General features: G+C 46.3%; 2 protein-coding genes across 4 annotated transcripts in view; one reads left to right on the plus strand and one right to left on the minus strand.

Annotated features, from left to right (window-relative positions):
* Window positions 1-58: 58 nt before the first annotated feature.
* POP5 (POP5 homolog, ribonuclease P/MRP subunit) lies at window positions 59-3,141 on the plus strand. Its single transcript, XM_007525271.3, has 5 exons — window positions 59-188; window positions 260-402; window positions 2,171-2,320; window positions 2,480-2,563; window positions 2,648-3,141. The coding sequence occupies exons 1-5, from the start codon at window positions 169-171 to the stop codon at window positions 2,761-2,763; spliced, it is 513 nt and encodes a 170-aa protein (XP_007525333.1). The 5' UTR covers window positions 59-168; the 3' UTR covers window positions 2,764-3,141.
* Window positions 3,142-5,876: 2,735 nt separating this feature from the next.
* RNF10 (ring finger protein 10) overlaps window positions 5,877-23,352 on the minus strand; it is a 41,733-nt gene continuing 24,257 nt past the window's right edge. The window contains exons 8-17 of one of the 3 annotated variants that reach the window (XM_007525273.3): window positions 22,974-23,099; window positions 22,471-22,741; window positions 22,126-22,259; window positions 20,594-20,711; window positions 20,294-20,395; window positions 17,932-18,084; window positions 13,577-13,677; window positions 8,325-8,382; window positions 8,064-8,222; window positions 5,877-6,820 (exon numbers count right to left, since the gene is read on the minus strand). In XM_007525273.3, coding sequence (XP_007525335.1) covers window positions 6,744-6,820; window positions 8,064-8,222; window positions 8,325-8,382; window positions 13,577-13,677; window positions 17,932-18,084; window positions 20,294-20,395; window positions 20,594-20,711; window positions 22,126-22,259; window positions 22,471-22,741; window positions 22,974-23,099 — 1,299 coding nt within the window. In that variant the 3' untranslated portion in view covers window positions 5,877-6,743. Of the gene's footprint in view, window positions 6,821-8,063; window positions 8,223-8,324; window positions 8,383-13,576; window positions 13,678-17,931; window positions 18,085-20,293; window positions 20,396-20,593; window positions 20,712-22,125; window positions 22,260-22,470; window positions 22,742-22,973; window positions 23,100-23,352 lie in introns of those variants that run through there. The other 2 variants (XM_060192975.1, XR_009550373.1) reach the window with 2 other exon arrangements.

Consider the following 23,352-nt stretch of genomic DNA (forward strand, 5'->3'; position numbering starts at 1 on the left):
TCCCTGCCTCCCTCTGAGTGGCTACCAGGCCCTGGCGACACTCTAGCCCCGCCCTCCCGCCGGGCCTCCCTCCTGACTGGCTGAAGCTGGCGGGGGCTACCTTGCCATTGGCCGCCGGCAGGGTGTCACGCTTCCGGTTTGAGTGGCGGCCGAGGTCCGGAAGCCGCGATGGTGCGGTTCAAGCACAGGTACGGCGCACCTCCCCGCCCCGGGGCTGCCGGCCGGGTCCCCGCGCTCACCTCCTTCTCGCCTGCGGCAGGTATCTGCTCTGCGAGCTGGTGTCTGACGACCCCCGCTGCCGCCTGAGTCTGGAGGACCGTGTGCTGTGCGGCCTCGTCCGGGACACGATCGCCCGCGTGCATGGGACCTTCGGCGCGGCCGCCTGCTCCGTGGGCTTCGCTGGTGCGAGGGTCTGGGCAGAGGAGGGCGTGGGGTGGAAAGGGAGCCTCAGAGCCTCTGCGACGCCATCCTAGCCCGGCATCCCTAGCCCCGGGGCTGGCGAGTCCGAGGAGAGGTGCGGAGCCTGGAAGGAGGGGCGGGTAGGAAGTAGGAAAACGTGGTGGGACTTTGGGCGAGAGCCCCCAGCAGCTCCCTGACCGCTGTATGACGCCACGTAAGTTACTTGATTGCATTGGCATTACACGGGGAAAAACATTGTCAAAGTCACGCAAGGGAGTCGGGCGGGAGCGCGGTGGGTTCAGCGCACGTGGCGCAAAGCACAAGGAGCGGCATAAGGATCCCGGTTCGAACCCCTGGCTCCCCACCGGCAGGGGAGTCGCTTCACAGGCGGTGAAGCAGGTCTGCAGGTGTCTGTCTTTCTCTCCCCCTCTCTGTCTTCCCTTCTTCTCTCCGTTTCTCTCTGTCCTGTCTAACAACGATGACATCAACAACAACAATGAAAAACAAGGGCAACAAAAACGGAAAATAAATATATATTAAAAAATCATTTAAAAAAAATCACTCCTCAATAGTGAAGGTAAAATTGTGGAGCACACGATTGTATGAAAAGAGTCCCTTTTTTTTTTTTTAATTTCTATTTATTATTGGATAGAGACAGAAACTGAGAAGGTGGGAGAGCAGGAAAGAGACAGAGAGACAACTGCAGTCCTACTCCACCATTTGTGAGGCTTTCCGCCTGCAGGTGGGGACAGGGGCTTGAGCCCTGTAATGTGAGCACTAAGCCAGGGGCGCCACTGCCTGGCCTGCCCCTTCTTTCTCTTGACACCAACATGTACTTTCATTCACTGCATGCTTAAAAGTTAATCCTGGGAGTCGGGCTGTAGCGCAGCGGGTTAAGCGCAGGTGGCGCAAAGCGCAAGGACCGGCATAAGGATCCCGGTTCGAACCCCGGCTCCCCACCTGCAGGGGAGTCGCTTCACAGGCGGTGAAGCAGGTCTATCTCTCTCTCTCCTCCTCTCTGCCTTCCCCTCCTCTCTCCATTTCTCTCTGTCCTATCCAACAACGACAACAACAATAATAACTACAACAATAAAACAATAAGGGCAACAAAAGGGAATAAATAAATAAAATAAATATTAAAAAAAAGTTAATCCTGGAGAATTAAATCTGTGTTAAGAACAGCTCGGCTGCTACAAGAAACTGTAGAACCTATCTTTCTTTCCTAACAAGATGCATCTCTGCCCCCATCTTCATTTGTGAACTAGAAGAGTATTTCAGATTATAAATTCCTCAACAGTTCTGAATGGTGTACAAACTGCAGTGCACTCACCCCAACCCTCTACTAAAAATTGTCCTTCAAAATCCCCCCTTGGTTAAAGTGCCACTAGCTGGAACAGCCTCTTGTCCTAGGATTTTTTTTAAAATATTTATTCCCTTTTGTTGCCCTTGTTGTTTCATTGTTGTAGTTATTATTATTGTGATTGTTACTGATGTCATTGTTGTTACATAGGACAGAGAGAAATGGAGAGAGGAGGGGAAGAGAGAGAGGGGGAGAGAAAGACAGACACCTGCAGACCTGCTTCACCACCTGTGCAGCGACTCCCCTGTAGGTGGGGAGCCAGGGGCTCGAACCAGGATCCTTACTCCGGTCCTTGTGCTTGGCGCCACGTGTGCTTAACCCACTGCCCTACCGCCTCCCGCCCTAGAGTTTTTAACTAGCTCCTGTGAATTTAAAGGTTTCCAAACTTACTCCACACTCCTGCCCTCACAGTGCGATACCTCAATGCCTATACTGGGATAGTGCTACTTCGATGCCGCAAGGAGTTCTACCAGCTCCTGTCGTCAGCTCTTCCCTTCATCACATACTTGGAGAACAAAGGACACCGTTACCCCTGCTTTCTGAACACCTTACACGTGGGAGGTAGGGGTGCATGTGGTTGGGCTGCCAATTTTCAGTAGCAGGTATATTAAGTCGTGGCCAGTGCATCTTTCTGCTTTCCTAATGAGAGCAAGACACTCCCTCAGCTATGCAAGTTTTTGAGGCAAGTAACATTTCTAAGAGCTCTTTTCCCATTATCAGGTACAATTAGAACATGTCAGAAGTTCCTGATTCAGTACAACAGGAGACAGCTATTGATCTTATTGCAGAACTGCAGGAATGAAGGCAAGTCACATCTATGAAGCCGTGACTGACCTCACTTAACTGTGTAAAATGTCACTCATCCCTACTGTCTGGCTCTTCCTCCAGGAGAACGAGAAGCTATTCAGAAGTCTGTCACACGAAGCTGTTTGCTAGAGGAGTCTAGTGGGGAGGAGGAACATCTAGACAGTGGTGACGAGGCGGCTGCTGAAGCCATGGAGTGAATGGAGCATCCCCAGGACCCACTCCTGCAACAGGACATGCTGGGAGGTGGAATGTGCTCATGACGTCCATCTTCTAAGCGGATGACAGATAACTACAGGACAAGTTCCCAGCTCAAAAGGGAGAACTTAAAACAAATCCAAGTCACTTTCCTCTACTGTTACCTGGTTAAATAGTTCTGCAGATGAGGCTCCCTAGTTCCCGTCGGTGTCACTAGATGTCCTCTGCAGCACTGAGCACTGTCCACGAGGCTGCCCAGTGGCCACAGTACTGGATCTCAAATATGAGTTCAGACCCTGGCTGCACCTGTAACAGTGATGCGTTCTCTTTCCCTTATCTTTCATTAGTAAATAAAATCTTAATTTTTTTTTTTTTTTAAAGTGAAGTTCATCTTTCCTGCCCCCATAGCCTCAGTGTATCGCCTCCTGATTAAGGCATCACAGCCCCTAGCATGGATGTTATGCAAAGGTCATTGACTACAATATTGAGGTAAGGCAACTATAGACACCCTCCTATAGTCGGTAAGACACCCTCCTATAGTCGGTCTCGGTACTGACCCACAGAGCCTTACAAATTGCTGGGATGGGAGAGCAATCTTGCCATAGAGCACACACCTAATTGTTCCTGACAGCCTGGGTTCAAATCCCAGGAGTACCATGGGTGGTATTAGGGCACCTCTATGACTAGTAGAATGGTTCTATGGTTTTAATTTTTATTTATTATTGAATAGAGACAGAGAAATTGAGAGGGATGGGGAGGTTAGGGAAGGAGAGATTGAGAAGCAATTACAGAAGCCAGAAATCCCACCTTCTGCACCCCAAAAGTGATTCTGATCCATAATCCCAATGGGGGAAAAATGATAGGGGGAAGATGACCAGAGGGCTCTGAACTCTACAGGAACTGGAGAGAGAGGAGGAAAAGAGGGAGGAACATTTGGATGTAATAATAGATGTATGTGTGACTTGGAAGAGAAGATGGAACCTATTAAAAAAAAAAAAAAGGGCCAAACATAAGACAGTTGTAGAAATAATGGCCAGTGGCCTAGGAGGTGGCGCAGTGGATAGAGCATTGGACTCTCAAGCATGAGGTCTTGAGTTCAATCCCTAGCAGCTCATGTATCAGAGTGATATCTGGTTCTTTATCCTCCTTTCTCATTAATAAAATCCTTACAAAAAAAAAATGATAGCCCGTTATCTGTAACCTTGGGAGAACTGCTGTGGCTTACAACCGAGGGGCTGGGGATCCAGAATTCTGGTGGTGGGAATAATTTGGAGTTGTACTTGTTATCTTGTAGTTTTGTTAATATTAAATCACTACTAAAAAATAAGAGATTGAGAGACACCTGCAGCCCTGCTTCACCACTCCTGAAACTTTCTCCCCTGCAGATGGGGACCAGGGGCTTGAACCTGAGTTCTTGGGCACTGTAACGTGTGCACTTAACCAAGTTATGCCACCACCTGGTCCCTGGTTCTATGGTCTTTTTCTCAAAAAGTCAGAATAAAAAATTGGGGGCTGGGCAGGGGCATACCTGGTTGAGCACACATTACAGTGCATAAAAGGTACAAATTCCTGGTCCCCACCTGTAAGGGGGAAGCTTCACAAGTGGTGAGGCAGTGCTGTGGTATCTCTCAATTGGGTTACCTAGTAAAAAAAAAAAAAATTTTTTTTAATGTTTTACTTTAATGAGAGAAATATTCAGGGAGAAAGGCCAGAGAACTGTTTAGCTCTAGTTTATGATGGTGCTGTGGATTGAATCTGAGACACCAGAACCTCAACCATTATGCTACCTCCCCAGCCCTATAATAAGTATTTTTTTAGATGTTTATGAATATCATTTAAAAAAAAAATTAGGGGGTCGAGCGGTGGCGCAGTGGGTTAAGCACACGTGGTGCAAAGCGCAGGGACCGGCATAAGGATCCCGGTTCGAACCCCCGGCTCCCCACCTGCAGGGGAGTCGCTTCACGGGCGGTGAAGCAGGTCTGCAGTTGTCTATCTTTCTCTCCCCCCTCTCTGTCTTCCCCATCTCTCTCCATTTCTCTCTGTCCTATCCAACAACAAAACAACGTCAGCAATGGCAATAATAACCGCAACGAGGCTGCAACAACTAGGGCAACAAAAGGGGAAAAAAACGGCCTCCAGGAGCCGTGGATTCATGGTGCAGGCACCGAGCCCAGCAATAACCCTGGAGGAAAAAAAAAAAAAAATTGGACCAGAGAGGCCTCTCAGCGGTGGTTGTGGCACAGGGGCTAGGCCATGGGTTCATTCCATTGCCACTAAACAGAGTATTTTTAACAGATTTTTTGCCAACACCTGAGCAGGTGATCTGACCAAAAGTGCAGCTCTTGCACTCTTGTGGGGGCATAATCTGATCTCACTTGAATTCATTACAAAGCTGAGCGGCAGCAGACGCCCCATTCTGCCAGCTTTCTATTCCTCCTTTCCCTGTTGCCTTACACCTGTCTGCCCGGCACCTGAGAACAGAGTGTCACAGTCACAGAAATTAAGGACAAGAGACTTGGTTAGTTTTTATCTGCTATTCACATTTCTCAGATCTGTTTTCTCCTTAAGATGGATGTCACTCAAAACACACACTGGAAGATCTGTGACTTTTTTTTTTTTTTAATATTTTATTCCCTTTTGTTGCCCTTGTTGCTTTACTGTTATAGTTATTATTGATGTCATTGTTGGGTAGGACATAGAGAAATGGAGAGAGGAGGGGAAGACAGAGAGGGGGAGAGAAAGACAGACACCTGCATACCTGCTTCACCGCTTGTGAAGTGACTCCCCTGCAGGTGTGGAGCCGGGGGCTCAACCAGGACCCTTTCTTTGCACCACCTGCGCTACCACCCGACTCCTGACCTGTGAGTTTTTACTTCAACAAAAGCCCCTTTACCTAAGGACTGGAACACCCTCATCCACCCAGGAGAGCAGCTGAACCTCTTCATTTTAAGAAGAGCAGGTTAGAGCTAGCCCCACGTCAAGAACCCTTTGATTCTGACAGGAGCGAGCGTCAGACTTCAAAACGGCTAAATTGTTCAGGCTTATGGTAACTGTTAGGCTACAAGTATGTCTATCTGACCTTAAATACGCTTTTAAGAAACCAGAAAGCTCACAATGCTTGTGGAGGTGATTTATTATTACTATTTGCCTTCACAATCCATTATACCTACAAGCCACTTTATTAATCAGCAAAAGAATTCACATCACTCAAATTCAGCTCAAACCAAGGCATGACTGCTCTACAACAACGGGGAATCAGTGGGCAGTCCACTGCTTTCAAACTTGCCCTACTCTGCCTTCAGGCATGCCAGACTCTCTTACTCCTACAATTTGGGTCACTGTCACTTGAAATAAGCTTGATCCAGAAGTTGGCAGGTTCCAGGGTTCCTTAGTGACAGTTTTCCTTGATAAACAAGCCACAGTGAAGAGGCCAACCCCCCCCCCCCCATGTACAAGTGCCATCCAGGTCTGGCATCACAACCGGGCTATTTGTCAGAAGAAAGACTGCAGTTTAAGCTGAGCGTCATCCTAACTGGGTTTTATTCCCATGCCTCTTTCTCAAACAAGAGGACAACTAAACAAATAGAAGAGATTCAACCATTTTTAAAAACAAACAGTCTGGGCTGAAGCCATGACGCCCTGATGCGATGCCACAGCAGAGCAGTGCTGCACAACCCTGATTTGGGCGACTCTTGAGGGCCGATGAAGAGGAAAATTACACGTGGGTCAAAAAGACTAACCTGGCAATAAACTAAAAACCTTGGCAGGAAGAGATCTCTTGTGTCAATACTTTATTTTGGTTTAAAGATGGGAAGCTGGAAAATACACTGTATTTAAATTTTTCTTGGTTTCCCTCATGTTGTGAAAACCCCCTCCCCCCAAAGCTAATCTGTTCAAACTCAAATACTTTAAAAATGACAGCAGCCAAACAACAGCATGGAGGGGAGAGAACAGTTGGAGAAAGTAGCCAGGGCCAGTAGTGTCACTTGGTGTGGACAACTGAGGTGCTGAAGAGGAGCTTCTGTTTCTGCTTCTTTCTCTTCTTTCCTCCTTTCTCTTCTAAGTGGAAACAGAGAAAGAACCAGGTTTCACCAGAGAAATGGAACAGCAGCTACAAGTACGCACTCTGCAATTGTACTTGAATTCAAAGAGCAGTTCTTGCACAGTGGGGGTGTTTGCCTTTGAGCAAGTCACTTACCTCAGCCTACGAGTAACAGCCATTTACTGTGCTTATTTGGAAAATTAAGTTAGTGTGATGTTAGGCACATAGGAAGTCCACCAGAGCAGCTAGGGAAATGGCTCAACTGGTAGAGTTTTGAACTTGAGTACCTGAGATTCCTGATTTGATCTCCAGCACCAATGTCAAATGTACAGGGGTAGTGCTCTGGCTTCTCTCTCTCTTGCTTGCTTTTTCTCTAACATATGAGACTCACATGTATAATTAAAAAAAAAAAAAAAAAAGCACAATACAAAAGTTATCTTTATCCAATCATGAATACCAGGATGAAGAGTGGCCATGCGTCTGTCTTTGCCAGCTACTACCTACAATCTACCAAGTCAATTCTAGAATGTAGGCAAACTGTCTAGTTAAAAGGAAAAAAACGGAAGCAGCCCAGGTGTCCAACAACAGATGAGTGGCTGAGCAAGTTGTGGTATATATACACAATAGAATATTACTCAGCTATAAAAAATGGTGACTTTACCATTTTCAGTTGATCTTGGATGGACCTTGAAAAATTCATATTTAAGTGAAATAAGTCAGAAACAGAGCGATGAGTTTGGGATGATCTCACTCTCAGGCAGAAGTTGAAAAACAAGATCAGAAAAGAAAACACAAGTAGAACCTGAACTGGAATTGGCGTATTGCACCAAAGTAAAAGACTCTGGGGTGGGTGGGTGGGTGGAGACAATACAGATCCAAGAAGGATGACAGGGTTGTATTGTTATATGGAAAACTGGGTAATGTTATGTATGCATGTACAAATTACTGTATTTACTGTTGAATGTAAAACATTAATTCCACAATAAAATTTTTAAAAAGGAAAAAAACATCCCTTAAATTTCACATCCAGGTCTCAAGAATTAATGTATGGTGGGGGGAAAGGTCCTATCTGACTGAGCATGTGGACTCAGCTTAACTAGGTGTGACAACACCCGGCCCCAAGATGATACAATCATATGGGCCTGGGAGCTCAAAGGGCAGAGTGATGTCTGCTCTGCCACTGGATCCAGGGGAGCAGGGCAGTGGGTGTGGGATCTAGGTACCAACCCTGTGCTGAGCACCCCACTCTCCTGCCCTTACCAGAGAGGGGATCTGAAGTAGCTGGTGTGTCCAATTTCATGAAGGCTGCTTCGATAGCTTGGCTGAAAGAATTCTGGAAACTGGGCACAGGAACACGGTCTGAATTATCACTTTCTCCATCACTGTCCACAGGGGCAGGAGGAACTAAGCTGTTTTCATCTAAAAAAAGAAAAGAAGCCAGTGTTACAATGCTAGAAACAAGTTTCAAGCCTTTTACTTTGTGAGCCAGGCACTGTCGTCCCTTCAGAGGACTGCTCTTACCTTTCTTTGGTGTACTTTTGGGCCACACATCTGCTTTTGCTTTTCCAACCCTAAGCATCTGCCAGAGTGCAAAGAGAAGGAAAATACATTTAAGGGACTGAATTTCTTTTCCACACTCCTACCCTCATACTAACTGGCTGGACAGACACTGAACCAACTATCACTTGAAAAGTTTTCCTAGATACTGCTTTTCTTACCAAGCTGTTCTGGTCATGTTCTCTGTATCCTGAGCAATGGAACTGACAGAAACCCACAAGGTGAGAAAAAAGAATATTTTGTTCCTCAAGATAAAGACAAATACTGCAGAGAAGACACAAGACACTTTTTTGCATCATTCCCTGATTCTAACTAATTTTCCTCCTCTTCAAGGAAACCCCTAGAAGCATCAACTTCTACAAGTGAGCAGTGTGTAGTAATGTTCAATCAACCCCAACTTTCAGTTTATTAAAGCCAGGAAAAAATCAAGGCGGGCTCCCCACTCACTGGAGGAAGCTTCAGGGCACTGGTGTCTTTCCCTCTTATCTGTCTCTATCTGAAAAAGTTAGCCTAGAGTAGTGAAGTCCCAGCAATCCACCTGTCTCCCCAGATTTTTTTCCAAAAGTTCATTGATCAATGACTATGGTCCATTCACAGCCTAGGCTCCTGCAAGTACAGTAAAATCTAAACAATCCCTCCTGCCCCTGAAAAACTTTTGATCCCTCATTTGGCCAAGGACAATTTTCTGATTGCCAAAGATCATGACAGGCTCCATCTGCCACAGATGCCATGCAACTATAAGCGGGGTGAGAGGGCTGGATGCTGGCACGCTCAATATGTTGCACATGTTACAGTGCATAAGAACTCAGGTTCAAGCCCTGCCTCCCCACTTGCAAGTGATCTGCTTCACGAGTGGTGCAGCAGGGCTGCAGATGTTTCTATCTCCCCCTTTCCCTCTCAATTTTTGTTTCTACCAAATAAATCAATACAATGAAATAAGGATGAATTTTATTCTTGGAAAAGTACAAGCAAGCTCCCAAAGATTGAAGCAGAAATGCCTCTCCTACAATGTGTCCCAAACGAAGGATAGTTATCAATTGAGTTGGCAGAGGTTAAATGCACTGACTAGCCACACCTTTCGCTGTGTTATCACTTTGCTGATCTGCATTCTTGGCTGCTGGAAGTCTGGGGTCCAAGTAGTGGTGGATCTCAACCCCTTATTCTAAATTTGTCACTTCAGGTTTTATTCTTTTTTTTTTTTTTCTTTTCCTACCAGAGCCCTGCTCAGCTCTGGTTTATGGTGGTGTGAGGGACTGAACCTGGGACTTTGGAGCCTCAGGCATGAGAATCTCTTTGCATAGCCATTATGCTATCTACCCCTGCCCGATTCTTGCAAAAATGCTTAATGTGAACCTACTTAAGAAGAAACTGGGAAGGCCAAGCTAAAGAACATGCTACAAAACTGGTGCAGGGGAAGTCGGGCGGTAGCACAGCGGGCTAAACACACATGGCGCAAAGACCCATTTAAGGATCCCAGTTCGAGCCCCCGGCTCCCCACCTGCAGGGGAGTCGCTTCACAAGCAGTAAAGCAGGTCTGCAGGTGTCTGTCTTTCTCTCCTCTGTCTTCCCCTCTTCTCTCCATTTCTCTGTCCTATCTAACAACGAAGATAGACAATAATAACTACAACAATAGAACAACAAGGGCAACCAAAAGGGAATAGATCAATCAATCAATCAATCACTCAGTAAGTAAGTGAACAAACTGGTGCAGGGAGCAGGAGACGGCTCAGGAGGCGGAGCCCATTTCGTACAGCGTGGGCCCCAAGACCCAGGCTCATTGCCGAGCACCGCGTTTCGCACAGCAGTGCTCTGGTGTTTGTCCACCTCTCTCCTAAAGTAAGTACATCTCAAAAAATTTAAAATCTAGGGCAGTCCAGGAGGTAGTGCAGTGGATAAAGCACTGGACTCTCAACCATGAGGTCCTCAGTTCAATCCTGAGCAGCACATGGACCAGATGTGCACGACGTCCGCTTCTCTTTCTCTCTCGACTCCACCCCCCATTAATAAGACCATGCACAAAGTTCCAGGTTCAAGGCCCTCGTCCTCACCTGAAGGGGGAAGCTTCATGAGTGGTGAGACAGTGCTATAGGTTGTCTCTCCTTCTCTAGCCTACCCCCACCACTGCACTGCCACTTCACTCTCTCTCTCTCTCTCTTTCTCTAGATTAAAAAAAAAAAGAAGAAGGCTGCCAGGAGCGGCAAGTTTATCATGCAGTGGGTTCCTAGTGCCGCCAAGCCCCAGGGATAACCCTGGGAAAAAAACCCTGTATCGTGCAGAATAAAATAAGCACCGAGGCCAGAGCCATTGTCAAGGACTATAGGAGACTAACAATGTGACAACTAAGTGGAGGAAGTGATCTTAACTGCACTTGAGGAAAACAGGGCCAGCTGAGAAACAATGCTGCGCTGGCAGCACGGAAAGGGCACAGAGATCAGCGTGGTCTCTAAGACAGGACGACGTGATACTCGTAAGTCTCAACATTTTTTAGATGGTGTTTATTATTGTTTTTTTAAGTTTTTTCATTGCCAGAGCTGCATTATTCCCAACTGATTTTTATCAGAGAGAGAGATGAGACAGGGACAGATGAGAAAGAGAGAGAGAGACAGACACACACAGTACCAAAAATTCCTCCAGTGTGCTGGGTGCCAGGCCCAAACCTGGATCATGCACGTGAAAAGACAGCCCACTGTCCAGTGAGCCATTTTCTGGTTCTCTGGTTGCTCTTTAATGGAATTCAGCCTTTGAAAAAGCATTTGTTTATTGATTTATTTATTTACGAAGGGACAACAGAGAAGCCGGTCATCATTCTGGCACAGGCAATGCCAAGACTCAACTGGGGACCGAATGCGTCAGAGTCCAGTATTTGAGGTTCCGAGTTCCCTAGCTGAAGCCCCAGCAGCACCCTAAGCCATGCTGAGCAGGGCTGTGGTAGAAAATAAAATGAATAAATAAACGTAAAACACAATGGGACTAGTATAAACACTAACAAAAGGTTGGGCAATTGACATAACCCCTCAGAGCCATTTATTTGCTCAGCAGTTCTGAAGCCTCGCAGCTGCTTGCAGAACTGCTCTCAACTAGGGAGTCGGGCGGCAGCGCAGCGGGTTAAGCACACGTGGTGCAAAGCGCAGGATCCCAGTTCGAGCCCCCGGCTCCCCACCTGCTGGGGAGTCGCTTCACAGGCGGGGAAGCAGGTCTGCTGGTGTCTTTCTCCCCCTCGCCCCCGTCCTAACAGCGACAATAACTACAACAACAATAAAAAACAAGGGCATCATGCCTGAGGCTCCAAAGACCCAGGTTCAATCCCCCGCACCAGCATAAGCCAGAGCTGAGCAGTGCTCTGGTGTTTCTCTCTCTCCCTCTGCATCTCTCTCAAAAGTAAAATAAAATATTTTTTAAAAAGGGGGCAACAAAAAGGAAAAACAAACAAACAAACAAACAAATAAATAAATAAATAAGAAGTGCTCTCAACTGGGAGCGGGGTAGTGGAGCACCTGGTTGAGCACACATGTTACAAAGAGCAAGGACCCGGGTTCAAGCCCCCAGTCCCCACTTGCAGGGGGAGAGCTTTACAAGAGGTTAAGCAGTGCTGCAGGTGTCTCTCCCCTTCCTCCCAATTTATGGCTGTTTCTATCCAGTAAGTAAATAAAAATTAAAAAAAAAAACACCTGCTCTCAATGATGTTTCCTTGACTTCAAGACTTCTCTTTACCAAAGTTCAATTTCTGTCTATTTCTCAACATAAAGTGCATGTGAGAAACATCCATATCAGCCGTTCTAAAGAACAACTGAACTGGGCCAGGGAAGTGTGCGGCCCATCCCCACACCACCACCAGCCAGAGAAGTGGCTGGCTCAGCCGGGTACTTGCTGCTCTGCTGTGTACAGGACCCAGCTTGGGCCCAGCCCCCGCTGCACTGAAGGAAGCTCCGTGCCTATGCTGTCACCTTTCATTGTCTCCCTGTCACTAACAAAACAAAACAAACAAAAACGAAAAGTCAGAGCTAAGTGATGCTCTGGCCAAAAAACAAAAACAAAAATAAACAAACAAAAACACTATTCAACTAGTGACTCCAAACTAACTCCAAAGAAATTAATCCTATTTCCTATGGGGGTGCTGTCAAACTGTCCATCATACACAGTCACCTGACTGCAGGAATACTGAGTGCTGGCTGGTGTTAATAAAGGAATTAGACAAGTTTGCTGGCTACGTAACATGATAAGACAGCCTTTTCCTTCCCTTTAATAAAATGAAGATCTGCCTTCCTGGAACCAACAGCCAGAACTTAGCCGTACTTTGGTAGAAAGAAAGAGGGCGGGGGTAGATAAAATAATGGTTGTATAAAGAGACTCTCATGCCTGAGGCTCTAAAGTCCCAGGTTCGATCCCCTGCACCACCGTAAACCAGAGATGATTAGTGCTCTGGTAAATTAGAGAGAGAGATGAGAGAAAAAGACAACTAGTGTCAGGAGAGTTCAATAGTAATGCAAAAAGACTTTCATGTCTGGGGCTCTCAAGTCCCAGGTTCAATCTGCAGTACCACAAGCCAGAGTTATGCAGTATTCTGGTTGGGAAACAAAGAAAAAAAGAGGGGAGTTGGGTGGTAGCACGGCGGGTTAAGTGCACGTGGTGCAAAGCACAAAGACCAGAGTAAGGATCCTGGATCAAGCCACCGGCTCCCCACCTGCAGGGGAGTCACTTCACAAGCAGTGAAGCAGGTCTGCAGGTCTCTATCTTTCCCTCCTCTCCCCACTTCTCTGTCCTATCCAACAACGATGACATCAACAACAACAATAATAACTACAACAAAGGCAACAAAAAAGGAACAAATATTTAAAAATTAAAAAAAAAAAAAAAAGAGGAGGAATAGAACAGTTTATTGTTCACACCAGAATCAGATCCTAGAACCAGGGACCAGTGGAAATTAACTGATGTATCCATACCCCTAGAACAGTATCCAACAGACAAGGCCGAAGGATTTGTTAAAGGATGAAAACATTGACTCTACCTCAGTCACTCTTGGCCCCTTTCCCGGTTAAGTCTATAGTGAGACCGGAGAGCAAGTCTGTGAGCTTCCACCTGAAGAAAACCTCCTATCATTTTTTAAAGTGGACACAATACCGTTAAGTCTTCCATCTCCAAAAAATGTCTAGAATGCACCAACAGTAGAGTTCATTTTAAATACCCTTTGAGTTGTTTATCACATGCAAAGGATTTACCTGGGCAAAGGAAGGGAAGGGAGAGTCTTCTTCCAGACTCCCAACGCAGAGTGAAGGACTGCCTTGACTGGCAGTGGGTGACAGAGGGGTCAGCAGAAAGTCTGAAAGGGAACCAGAGGCCTGATTACCCAAGGCAAGTTCCAAAGAACAAGCATCCTCTTAATAAGAGAGAAGAAATGAACCCTCTACCAAGTCTGGTAATTACCAACCCTATCTCAGAAAGCTAACCTGAAACCAACTTCAACTCTGGTGTGTTCTTTTTGGCCTCCAGGGTTATTGCTGGGGCTCAGTGGCTGCACTATGAACCCACTGCTTCTGGAGGCTATTTTCTTCCATTTTTGGATAGGACAGAGAGAAAATGAGAGAGGAGGGGATGACAGAGAGGGGAAGAGAAAGACACCTGCAGACCTGCTTCACCGTTTGTGAAGCAACCCCCACCCCTGCAGGTGGGGAACTGGGGGCTCAAACTGGGATCCTTACACGGGTCCTTGTACTTGATGCTATGTGCGCTTAATCCAGTGTGCTACCACCTAGCCCCCCTCTGCTATGTTCTTTATAAAGCCAGGGGTATGGCTGATTACTAATACCAGTGATCACTGCAAGAAGAGAAAAGTTTAGCAGTTACAATAACAGCAGAAAGCATGGTGGAGGACTGGGGAGACAATGGTTATGCAAAAATAATTTTGTGCCTGAGGTTCTGAAGTCCCAAGGCTGGTACCACCATAAGCCAGAGCTGAATAGTGCTTTGGTCAAAGAGAAGAAAGGAATGATAGTGAAGGCAAAGAAAAAGCAAGAGGACTTGTTACCACCATAAACCCAGAAATTCTGTCATGGACTGGTTTTATATGAATGAAAAGCTAAAAAAAAGGGAGTCAGGCGGTAGCGCAGCAGGTTAAGTGCATGTGGCACAAAGCGCAGGGACCAGCATAAGGATCCTGGTTCGAGCCCCCGGCTCCCCACCTGCTGGGGAGTTGCTTCACAAGCGGTAAAGCAGGTCAGCAGGTGTCTTTCTCTCTCCCCTCTCTGTCTTCCCCTCCTCTCTCCATTTCTCTCTGTCCTATCTAACAATGGCTACAACAATAAAACTAGGGACAGCAAAAAGGAATAAATATTAAAAAAAAAAAAAAGATAAAAAAAAATTTACTCAGATTACTCCTTGAATTCTTCCACTGAGCACTAGGCAGTTAAAACCCAAGACATTGGGAGTCGGGCTGTAGTGCAGCGGGTTAAGCGCAGGTGGCGCAAAGCACAAGGACCGGCATAAGGATCCCGGTTCGAACCCCGGCTCCCCACCTGCAGGGGAGTCGCTTCACAGGCGGTGAAGCAGGTCTGCAGGTGTCTATCTTTCTCTCCTCCTCTCTCCATTTCTCTCTGTCCTATCCAACAACGACGACAACAATAATAACTACAACAATAAAACAACAAGGGCAACAAAAGGGAATAAAATAAATATTAAAAAAAAAAAAAAAAAAACCCAAGACATTTTCAGGAAGATCCCGTCTGAAGATACAAGCTTGTCCCTGATACTTCATCAACTCCTCATGATCCCCTCACACCCTCCCCAGTGTCCTGATCACAGTTGGGAGGTAGAGGCCTATTCACTGTCCCAGAAGCAGGCTCTTCTCCAGTTGGTCAGGGTCATTCACAACTTTGATTCCTTGGACCATACAACCACTTTTGCTTAATTCTTGAAGACAAACTCACGTGTGGAAACACAACCCGGTGTCACAGGCTCATGTCCACATTCTGCCATATCCTTGACCTGATAGATGATAGTTTCTTTCTTTCCTTCTTTCTTTCTTTCTTTCTTTCTTTCTTTCTTCCTTCCTTCCTTCCTTCCTTCCTTCCTTCCTTCCTTCCTTTTTTTTTTTTTTTTGCTTCCAGGGTCATTGCTGGGGCTCAGTGCCTGAATTACATATCCACTGCTCCTGGAGGCCATTTTCCCCTTTTGTTGTCCTTGTTGTTGTCATTGTTGGGTAGGACAGAGAAATCAAGAGAGATGGGGAAGACAGAGAAGGGGAGAGAAAGATAGACCCTGCAGACCTGCTTCACCGCCTGTAAAGCGACCCCCATGACAGTTCCTTTTCTTCTTCTTTTTATAAATATTTATTTATTCCCTTTTGTTGCCCCTTTTTTAAAATTGTTGTAGCTATTATTGATGTCGCCGTTGCTGGATAGGACAGAGAGAAAGGGAGAGAGGAGGGGAAGAAAGAGAGGGGGAGAGAAAGACAGACACCTGCAGACCTGCTTCACCACCTGTGAGGCGACTCCCTTGCAGGTGGGGAGCTGGGGGCTCAAACCAGGATCCTTACGCCGGTCCTTGCGCTTTGCACCACAAGCACTTAACCCGCTGCACTACCGCCCGACTCCCGACAGTTCCTTTCTTAAACTGAAGAGGATCATGCTTGTGCCGATCTCAAGAGCCAGGCTCTAGTCCCGTCTCAGAACAAAAGGATGCTACTTTTAACTTCAAGTTCCTTATCTGGAAGTGATAGGTCTATGAGCACGAGGGGCACCAAACATTTTAAATATTCTGGTCTTGGACATTTTGCTTTAAATGTCTGACAAAGTGACCAGGAGGTAGGGCAGTGGGAAAAGAGCTGAACCTCCATGTATGAGGTCCTAAATTTGATCCCCACATCACGTGTGCCACGGTGATGCTCTAGTTCTCATCTGTGTCCTCCCCCCCTGCCCCATCCCCATCAGATGCTACATGGGAGCATCACAAGAGGTTTCAGTGAAGCGGTCCTGTGATGTTGCTCCTCCTGTCACTCTTTCACCCTCTGGAAAGAAACAAAAAGTTCACTAGGAGTGGTGGCCCTGTGCAGGCGCAAAGTCCTAGTGAAGCTCTGCGGCAAGGAAGCAGAAAACGACCTGCTAGGTGGGTAAAGATCAAAACAGCTAGTTCTCTGAATGATACTAAGCTTGTTTCGTTTCCTAACATCAATACACTCTCAGGCTGGGGAGACAGTACAGTGATTATGCAAACCCTTTTCATGCCCGAGGTACCAATGGTTTCACATTCAATCTCCAGCAGTACCTACCATAAAGCAGTGCTGAGCAGTGCTCTGGTCTAAACAAGAACCACATTAATAATACATGTTACATAAGGAAAAAGAAAAGAGAGAGAGAAACAATTTAAAGACTGGGCAGTGTCTCTAACGGCAACATCACGAGTCTGGAAGATAACTATCACATTATTTTTCTATACATTTAAACATATAAAACCAGGGTGAAATGCACTGTTTTATGTGATTTGTTTTGTTACTGTCACTGGGGTTTCACTGCTGCAGACTGACTTTTTCAGATAGAGAAAGAGACAAGACACACCATAGCACCAAAGCTACCTCATCAGCCTGCTGGGTGTCATTCTTAAGCTCACAAATGGTTTGTAAGCGACTTCCTTTTATCTTAAAAGTATATCCACTAGAGGTCATGAAACAAGAGATTTCCTCTTATAACACAATTTCTAGTCTAATTCAGTCACTTCCCTACCTGTAGACTTTATGGCCTGCCCCATAACAGTTATTAAAGACAAAGTCAGGGCTGGGGAGACAGCCTAATGGCTATCCAAGTGACTTTTAAGCCTGAGGTTCTGAGCTCTCAGGTTCAATCCCCAGCACCACACCACTATAAACCAGAGCTGAGGGTGTCAGGCAGCGGGTTAAGCGCAGGTGGCACAAAGCGCAAGGACCTGTGTGAGGATCCGGGTTTGAGCCCCCGGCTCCCCACCTGCAGGGGGGTCGCTTCACAGGCGGTGAAGCAGGTCTGCAGGTGTCTGTCTTTCTCTCCCCCCTCTGGCTTCCCCTCCTCTCTCCATTTTTCTCTGTCCTATCTAACAATGACACACAATAATAACTACAACAACAATAAAAAGACAACAAGGGCAACAAAAGGGAAAATAAATAAAAAAAAAAAAACAAAAAAACAGAGCTGAGCAGTGCTTCCCAGACAGATTAAAAAGTAAACAAATATGTCACACTAATGTCCACATGTACTGGATTTTCAGAAAAGTCATGACATTTTTGTGGTTTTTTTTTTTTTCATGCAGTAACATGTCATGATGTTTCTGACAACCCAATACAAAGATACTTAAGCGTACAGAGGGGTGCTACCTCAAAAAATACAAAAGCTGAGTCACAGAAGAAAGGTTTCATTTATAACAGTTTATAAACTGCCTTAAGCTTTTTACAAGGTAGCAGCACTTGATGGGACAGGTGATTCAAATGGCAAGAAACTGATCTTTGTGATCATCCAAAGTAGTGTTATTACCCCAAAGACTCCGCCATGCTGAGTAGGTCTCGGACTTTAGAATTCTGGCTGCTGGTGACATAATTAAGTCCAAATCCATTTACCTGCTGGAGAGCTTGGGCTTCTACTAAGAGGAGAAAGGGAGAGGGCCCCAGGGGTCTCGGAGCTGGTTGGACCCAAAGCAGAATCGGAGGAGCAGTAGGAATTGAAGGCAGGAAACTGCTGTAGATTCTCTAGGGGAATGTGGACTTCTGGGTCTGCAAAAGAAAGAAACAGTAGGCCCGTTTTCAGAACTCCTGTAAATCTCACTTAACAGTCCAGTCCAGTCAGCATGTATCCACAGAGGTCTGAGAAACGCAAAGCTTTAAAGCCCAAATTTATAACTGTCACTGTGTCTTTAATATAAAAAGCCTTGTCTCCTCATAACTGAAGCTGCTGACAAAGGAGATTAACTGATTATACCGTTCTCTAATATCTGTGTTTGAATGCCTTCATAACAAAGGGAATACAGGGGACGGGCAGTAGCAGCACAGTGGGCTAAGTGCAGGTGGCACAAAGCACAAGGATGAGCTTATGGTTCAGACGAGCTCCCCACCTGCAGGGGAGCCGCTTCAAGTGGTGAAGTCTATCTCTCCCCGTCTTCCCCTCCTCTCTCCATTTCTCTCTGTCCTATCCAACAATGACATCAATAACAACAATAATCAACAATAAAACAAGGGCAACAAAAGGGGGGGAGCAAACAAAAAACAAACAAACAAACAAATACAGGCTCCATCCTTTCCCTAGCAGAAGACTCAACTCCTTATTTTCTGGAGGGTAACTAAGCCCATCACACTAATCTACTGTCATATTCAATGACGCTTATGCTGGAGAATCTGATCAAAAACATCTATGCTTACTGCTACAAAAGAACTCTTAAACACCACTTCCTACATTTCTTTCTGGTGTGTCAAGTCTTTTGCCCCTCTGGCACACTTGCTGTGTACAAAGCTAAGGCTAGTGATCCAGTCACAGCACAGGAGACTACTGTCCCTGGCATTCAACAGGTTTTAATTCCCTTTTCCCAGAACAGATTTTTTTTTTCCACCTTCTGTACAAAGGCTCAGTTTGATCTTTTTATCTTATTATTATCATTTTCTTTCAGTGAGAGATACAGAAATACAGAAAGACCAAAGCACTGCTTAGCCCTGGCTTATGGTGGTGCTGAGGACTGAACCTGGGACCTAGGAGCTCCAGGTATGAAAGTCTTTTACAGAATAAAAAAAAAAATTTTTTTTTAATATTGCACTCCCAGGGCCAGGTGCTAGCACACCTGGTTGAGTGCACGTTACAGTGCACACAGACCTGGGTTCAAGCCCCCAGTCCCCACCTGCAAGGTGTCTCTCTGTCTCCCCCTTTCCTCTCAAAAAATAGATTAAAAAAAAAAGTTGCACTCCCAAGTATGTGTTTTTTTTTTTTTAATTTTTTTTAACTATCTTTATTTATTGGGTAGAGACAGTCAGAAATTGAGAGGAAGGGAGAGACAGAGAGGGAGAGAGACAGAGAGACACCTGCAGCCCTGCTTCACCACTCGCAAAGCTTTCCCCCTGCAGGTGGGGACCGGGGGCTTGAACCTGGGTCCTTGCGCATTGCAACACGTGCATTCAACCAGGCGCGCCACCACCTGGCCCCCCAAGTATGCGTTCTTAAGTTCAATCCGTAGCATTGCATGTGCCCAGAGTAATGTTGGGGTCTCTCTCATGTTGATAAATTAATGATTTTTTTATAAAGACTTTAGGAAGGGGCTGAGAGCTGGTGTTCCTGTTGGCCCCCGCCCCCACCTGCGGGGTGAAGCGTTACAGGCAGTGGTGAAGCAGTGCTGCAGGTGTCTCTTCCCTCGCAATCTCCCCATTCCCTCTTGATTTCTGTTTTTTGGTGTTTTTTTTTTTCCCAATAAATAAGTGAATAAAATTTTAAGCAAGGGTAGACAGCATAGTCTATCAGATTATGTGGAGACTCATGCCCAAGGCTTCAAAGTCTCAGGTTCAATCCTCTGTACCACCATAAGCCAGAGCTGAGCAGTGCTCTAGTGAAAAATATATATGTAATATATATTACATATGTTAAGTATATACATATATAATATATATTAAATATACACTAAAATATATTTTTTTAAAATAAACAGTGGCCAAAGTGTTGCACCTAGTTGAGCGTACATTACAATGCGCAAGGACCCAGGTTCAAGCCCCCAGTCCCCACCTGCAGAGGGAAAGCTTTGAGAGTGGTGAGGCAGGGCTGCAGTTGTCTCTCCGATTTCTCTCTCCCTTTACTTTAGGTTTCTGGCTGTCCCTATACAATAAAGAAAGCTAATTTTTTAGATTTAAATAAGGAACCCAGATCATTTGGCTCCTGGGCCTGGGCCCTGAGAGTCTCTTTAAATGATGCACTGTTGTACCCATCAAAGGTGAGAACCTGTAAACTTACACTTGCCCTGTTTCTTGTTCTCCTCCATTTCAATCCTGCGTTCTCGGCGGCGTTCCTCCCGAGCCTTCTTCTGGCGCTGACGCTTCCTCTTCTCAATGTCATCTGCGGATTGATCAGACTGAGAGGGGCAGGCCAAACAGCAGGGCCACTGAACTCCTCCCAGATAATAAGCAGATGGAGCTAAGCTGGATCAGTGGTCAGAGTCTATCAAGAGCCAAGGCCTTTAATTCCTCCGACACTGGGTTTTCATTCCTAAGAACCCGTGAGCCTCCCTATAAAGAGAAGTAAGAGCATTCTCACCTGAGAACAGCTCTAGAGTTTCCTTAGAGACCACAGGAGGCTGAAGAGCCAGCTCACAGATGCTGAACTCGCAGGTGAGCGGCAAGTGAGAGAGATACCTGTGGCGCTGGCGGACATCCTACAACGGAAAAGGAACCAAGGCTCAAGTCAGTCCAGGTCGAAAACAGAAAGCAGGAATTTCCACTCCAGATACACAGAAGGATACACACAGACAGCACCAATTTGAAAACAGAAACCGTCATTTATCATCCAAAAAGTGGAATGAGCAATAAAAAGCCCTTTACTGCTTTGTGCTGGCTGCAAAGGGATGAGTCAAGTCTGGTTGATAAATGACCTGGGCTTGCAATGGAGGCAGGAGGTGGCCAGTGGGTAAAGCACTGGGCTCTGAAGCATGGGGCCCATTGCACGGGGGGGGTCAGTGTGATGCTCTGGTTCTGCCTCCCACACCCCTCAAAATTAACAAGTAAATCTTTACCAAAAAAAAAAGTCAAAAGTGACCAAAGCACAAGTAAACAACGGGCTATTTCTGACCTTTCTGGAGCCCAGAACTGAGAAGTAAGGAAAGGGGAAGATAAGAGAGTATATTGCCAAAAATCTGGGCGCCAATAGCAGAATAACTGAGCTAATAAAGCAGATTTCACTATGAACTGAAGTTTGACTCACAACAAACCCCATCAATTTTACATTTACTTTCTTCTACATAGTTATAGCACCCAAAAAGTCTCCAACTTGGAGTTGTGATCAATACCAGTTTGCAATATAAAGAGAGAACACGTTCATAAATGTGAATTATCAGACACTAATTTACAGGCATGTGCTAAACTAGCCTGTGTGAGCTAACTTGAAGCCAACAGGAGCTCTCTTTTCCTTGGACACATAAGAAGTGAAGCAAAGCCAAACTCATCCTGAATGAAAGTGCCAAACACTTACATCCCCAAAGCACAGTAACCACCGGAGGAGTGAGGGACCGCAGGGGAGGCTGGCTTAATGGTAAGCACAGTAACTCTGCGCCTTGTAGCAAATCTGGTGGGGTCAAGACCAATTTTCAACACAAAGGGCAGTTTTTACCCTTTAAAAAACCCACAGCACCATCATTGATGAAAACAGACTTAATACAAAATCTAGGGGGTCAGGTGGTAGCACAGCGGGTTAAGCAAGGATCCCAGTTAGAGCCCCCAGCTCCCCACCTGCAGGGGAGTCACTTTGCAAGCAGTGAAGCAGGTCTGCAGATGTCTGTCTTTCTCTCCCCTCTGTCTTTCCCTCCTCTCTCCATTTCTCTCTGTGCTATCTAACAATAACAACAATAATAACTACAACAATAATAAAAAACAACAAGGGCAACAAAGGGGATTAGGAAATAAATATTAAAAAAAAAAAAACCCACAAAATCCAAAGGCCTTTGGTGGGGGGTGCAAATCAGAGGTAGAGGGCAGGCTTCTCGTGTGGCTAAGAATATAAAGGCTTGACGATTTGTGCGCTCAGCGTGACTAACCACCCCACCCAAGAGGTCAGGCTAGTGCCCCGTCCGTTACCTCAGACATGGAGTAGCCAGCAATCTCCACCACGGTGGCCGAGATCTTCTCAGGGCTCTGCTCCAGGCTGCCATACTCCCGCACGAGGCAGCGCACATTCACAGGGTGCAGGAACATGTGCTGCCCGTCCTCCGCTGAAAACAAGTGGTTTTGTCACCTAGCAGTCTGGGCCAGTGCTCAAGACAGAGGCCCCTCAGAGCCAGGCCGGCCTCTCCCTCCCTCAACTGGAAGACACGCCAGACCCAAGCGCCCAGGGACTATGGGCAATAACTCCTCAGCTTGGAGAGCCAGGCCGTTTCGCTGAAACCTCTCTGGCAGCCCACACCTCCTCCCAGGGCCCTTCACCTTGGTAGAAGTAGTAACAAGGAGAGCTGCTCAGATGTGTGAAGCCTGGCTTAGGGACAGGTTCCTGATGACTGGACTCAGTATAAATGGTCCCCTCTCCAAGGTTATCATCTGCTAACTCTGAGTCATCACAGGCCTCCGGCAGTCCCTCGGGTTCCGTTTCAAACACTGCTTCCTCTTCCTCTAACAAAGGAAGAGCAAGACGACGAGAGCCCAAAGAGCAAACGTCAGTAGTTTCTTCATCAAAAGCAGACAGATACTGCAGCACACCCTGTTGGGATGAATTCTAGGTCAACACGAAGTATGTGGCACAGGAACTAAGCTCTCTGGACGCTTGTCATCCTCACTACTAACCCCAAGGAAAGAACTAGTGAGCTCACACGAAATACACACAGCCACCTCTCTTCTCCCAAAACAAAATTTACATCTCACACCAGTGCTACCAGCCCAAGAGCAGCACGTAAGGCCGGTGGTCATCTACTCTGTAACGGTGACACACTAACCGTTCCGGGCTGAAAACCAGACTCCTTTGCCAAAGGAGCCACCAGCACCAGTTGTTCCAGAGCAGCCACGACACCAGTAACCTCCCGTCTGCTTTCAGTCAATCCTGACAGAGTCTCTTCCCGAGTCTAGGCCAGCAAAGAGAAGGCAAAAGAAAGCACTTTTAGTGTGAAGCGCAGGGTTTCAATGGCCCATTTCAACAGGAGCAAAAGGTAAAAGGCAACAACATCCAAGTGGGAAGAGTTTAAGCACCTGGAATCCTGCATCTTTCAGGGAAACAGACAGCAAAATCACCTGAACTCAAACAGGAAGGTGTTCGTGACTAGCGCATCCAAAAGCTTCCCAAACACAGGGTGAGTCTTCTGATTTGTAGACATCATG

This window comes from Erinaceus europaeus, chromosome 6 (assembly GCF_950295315.1).
Source record: "Erinaceus europaeus chromosome 6, mEriEur2.1, whole genome shotgun sequence".
NCBI lineage: Eukaryota > Metazoa > Chordata > Mammalia > Eulipotyphla > Erinaceidae > Erinaceus > Erinaceus europaeus.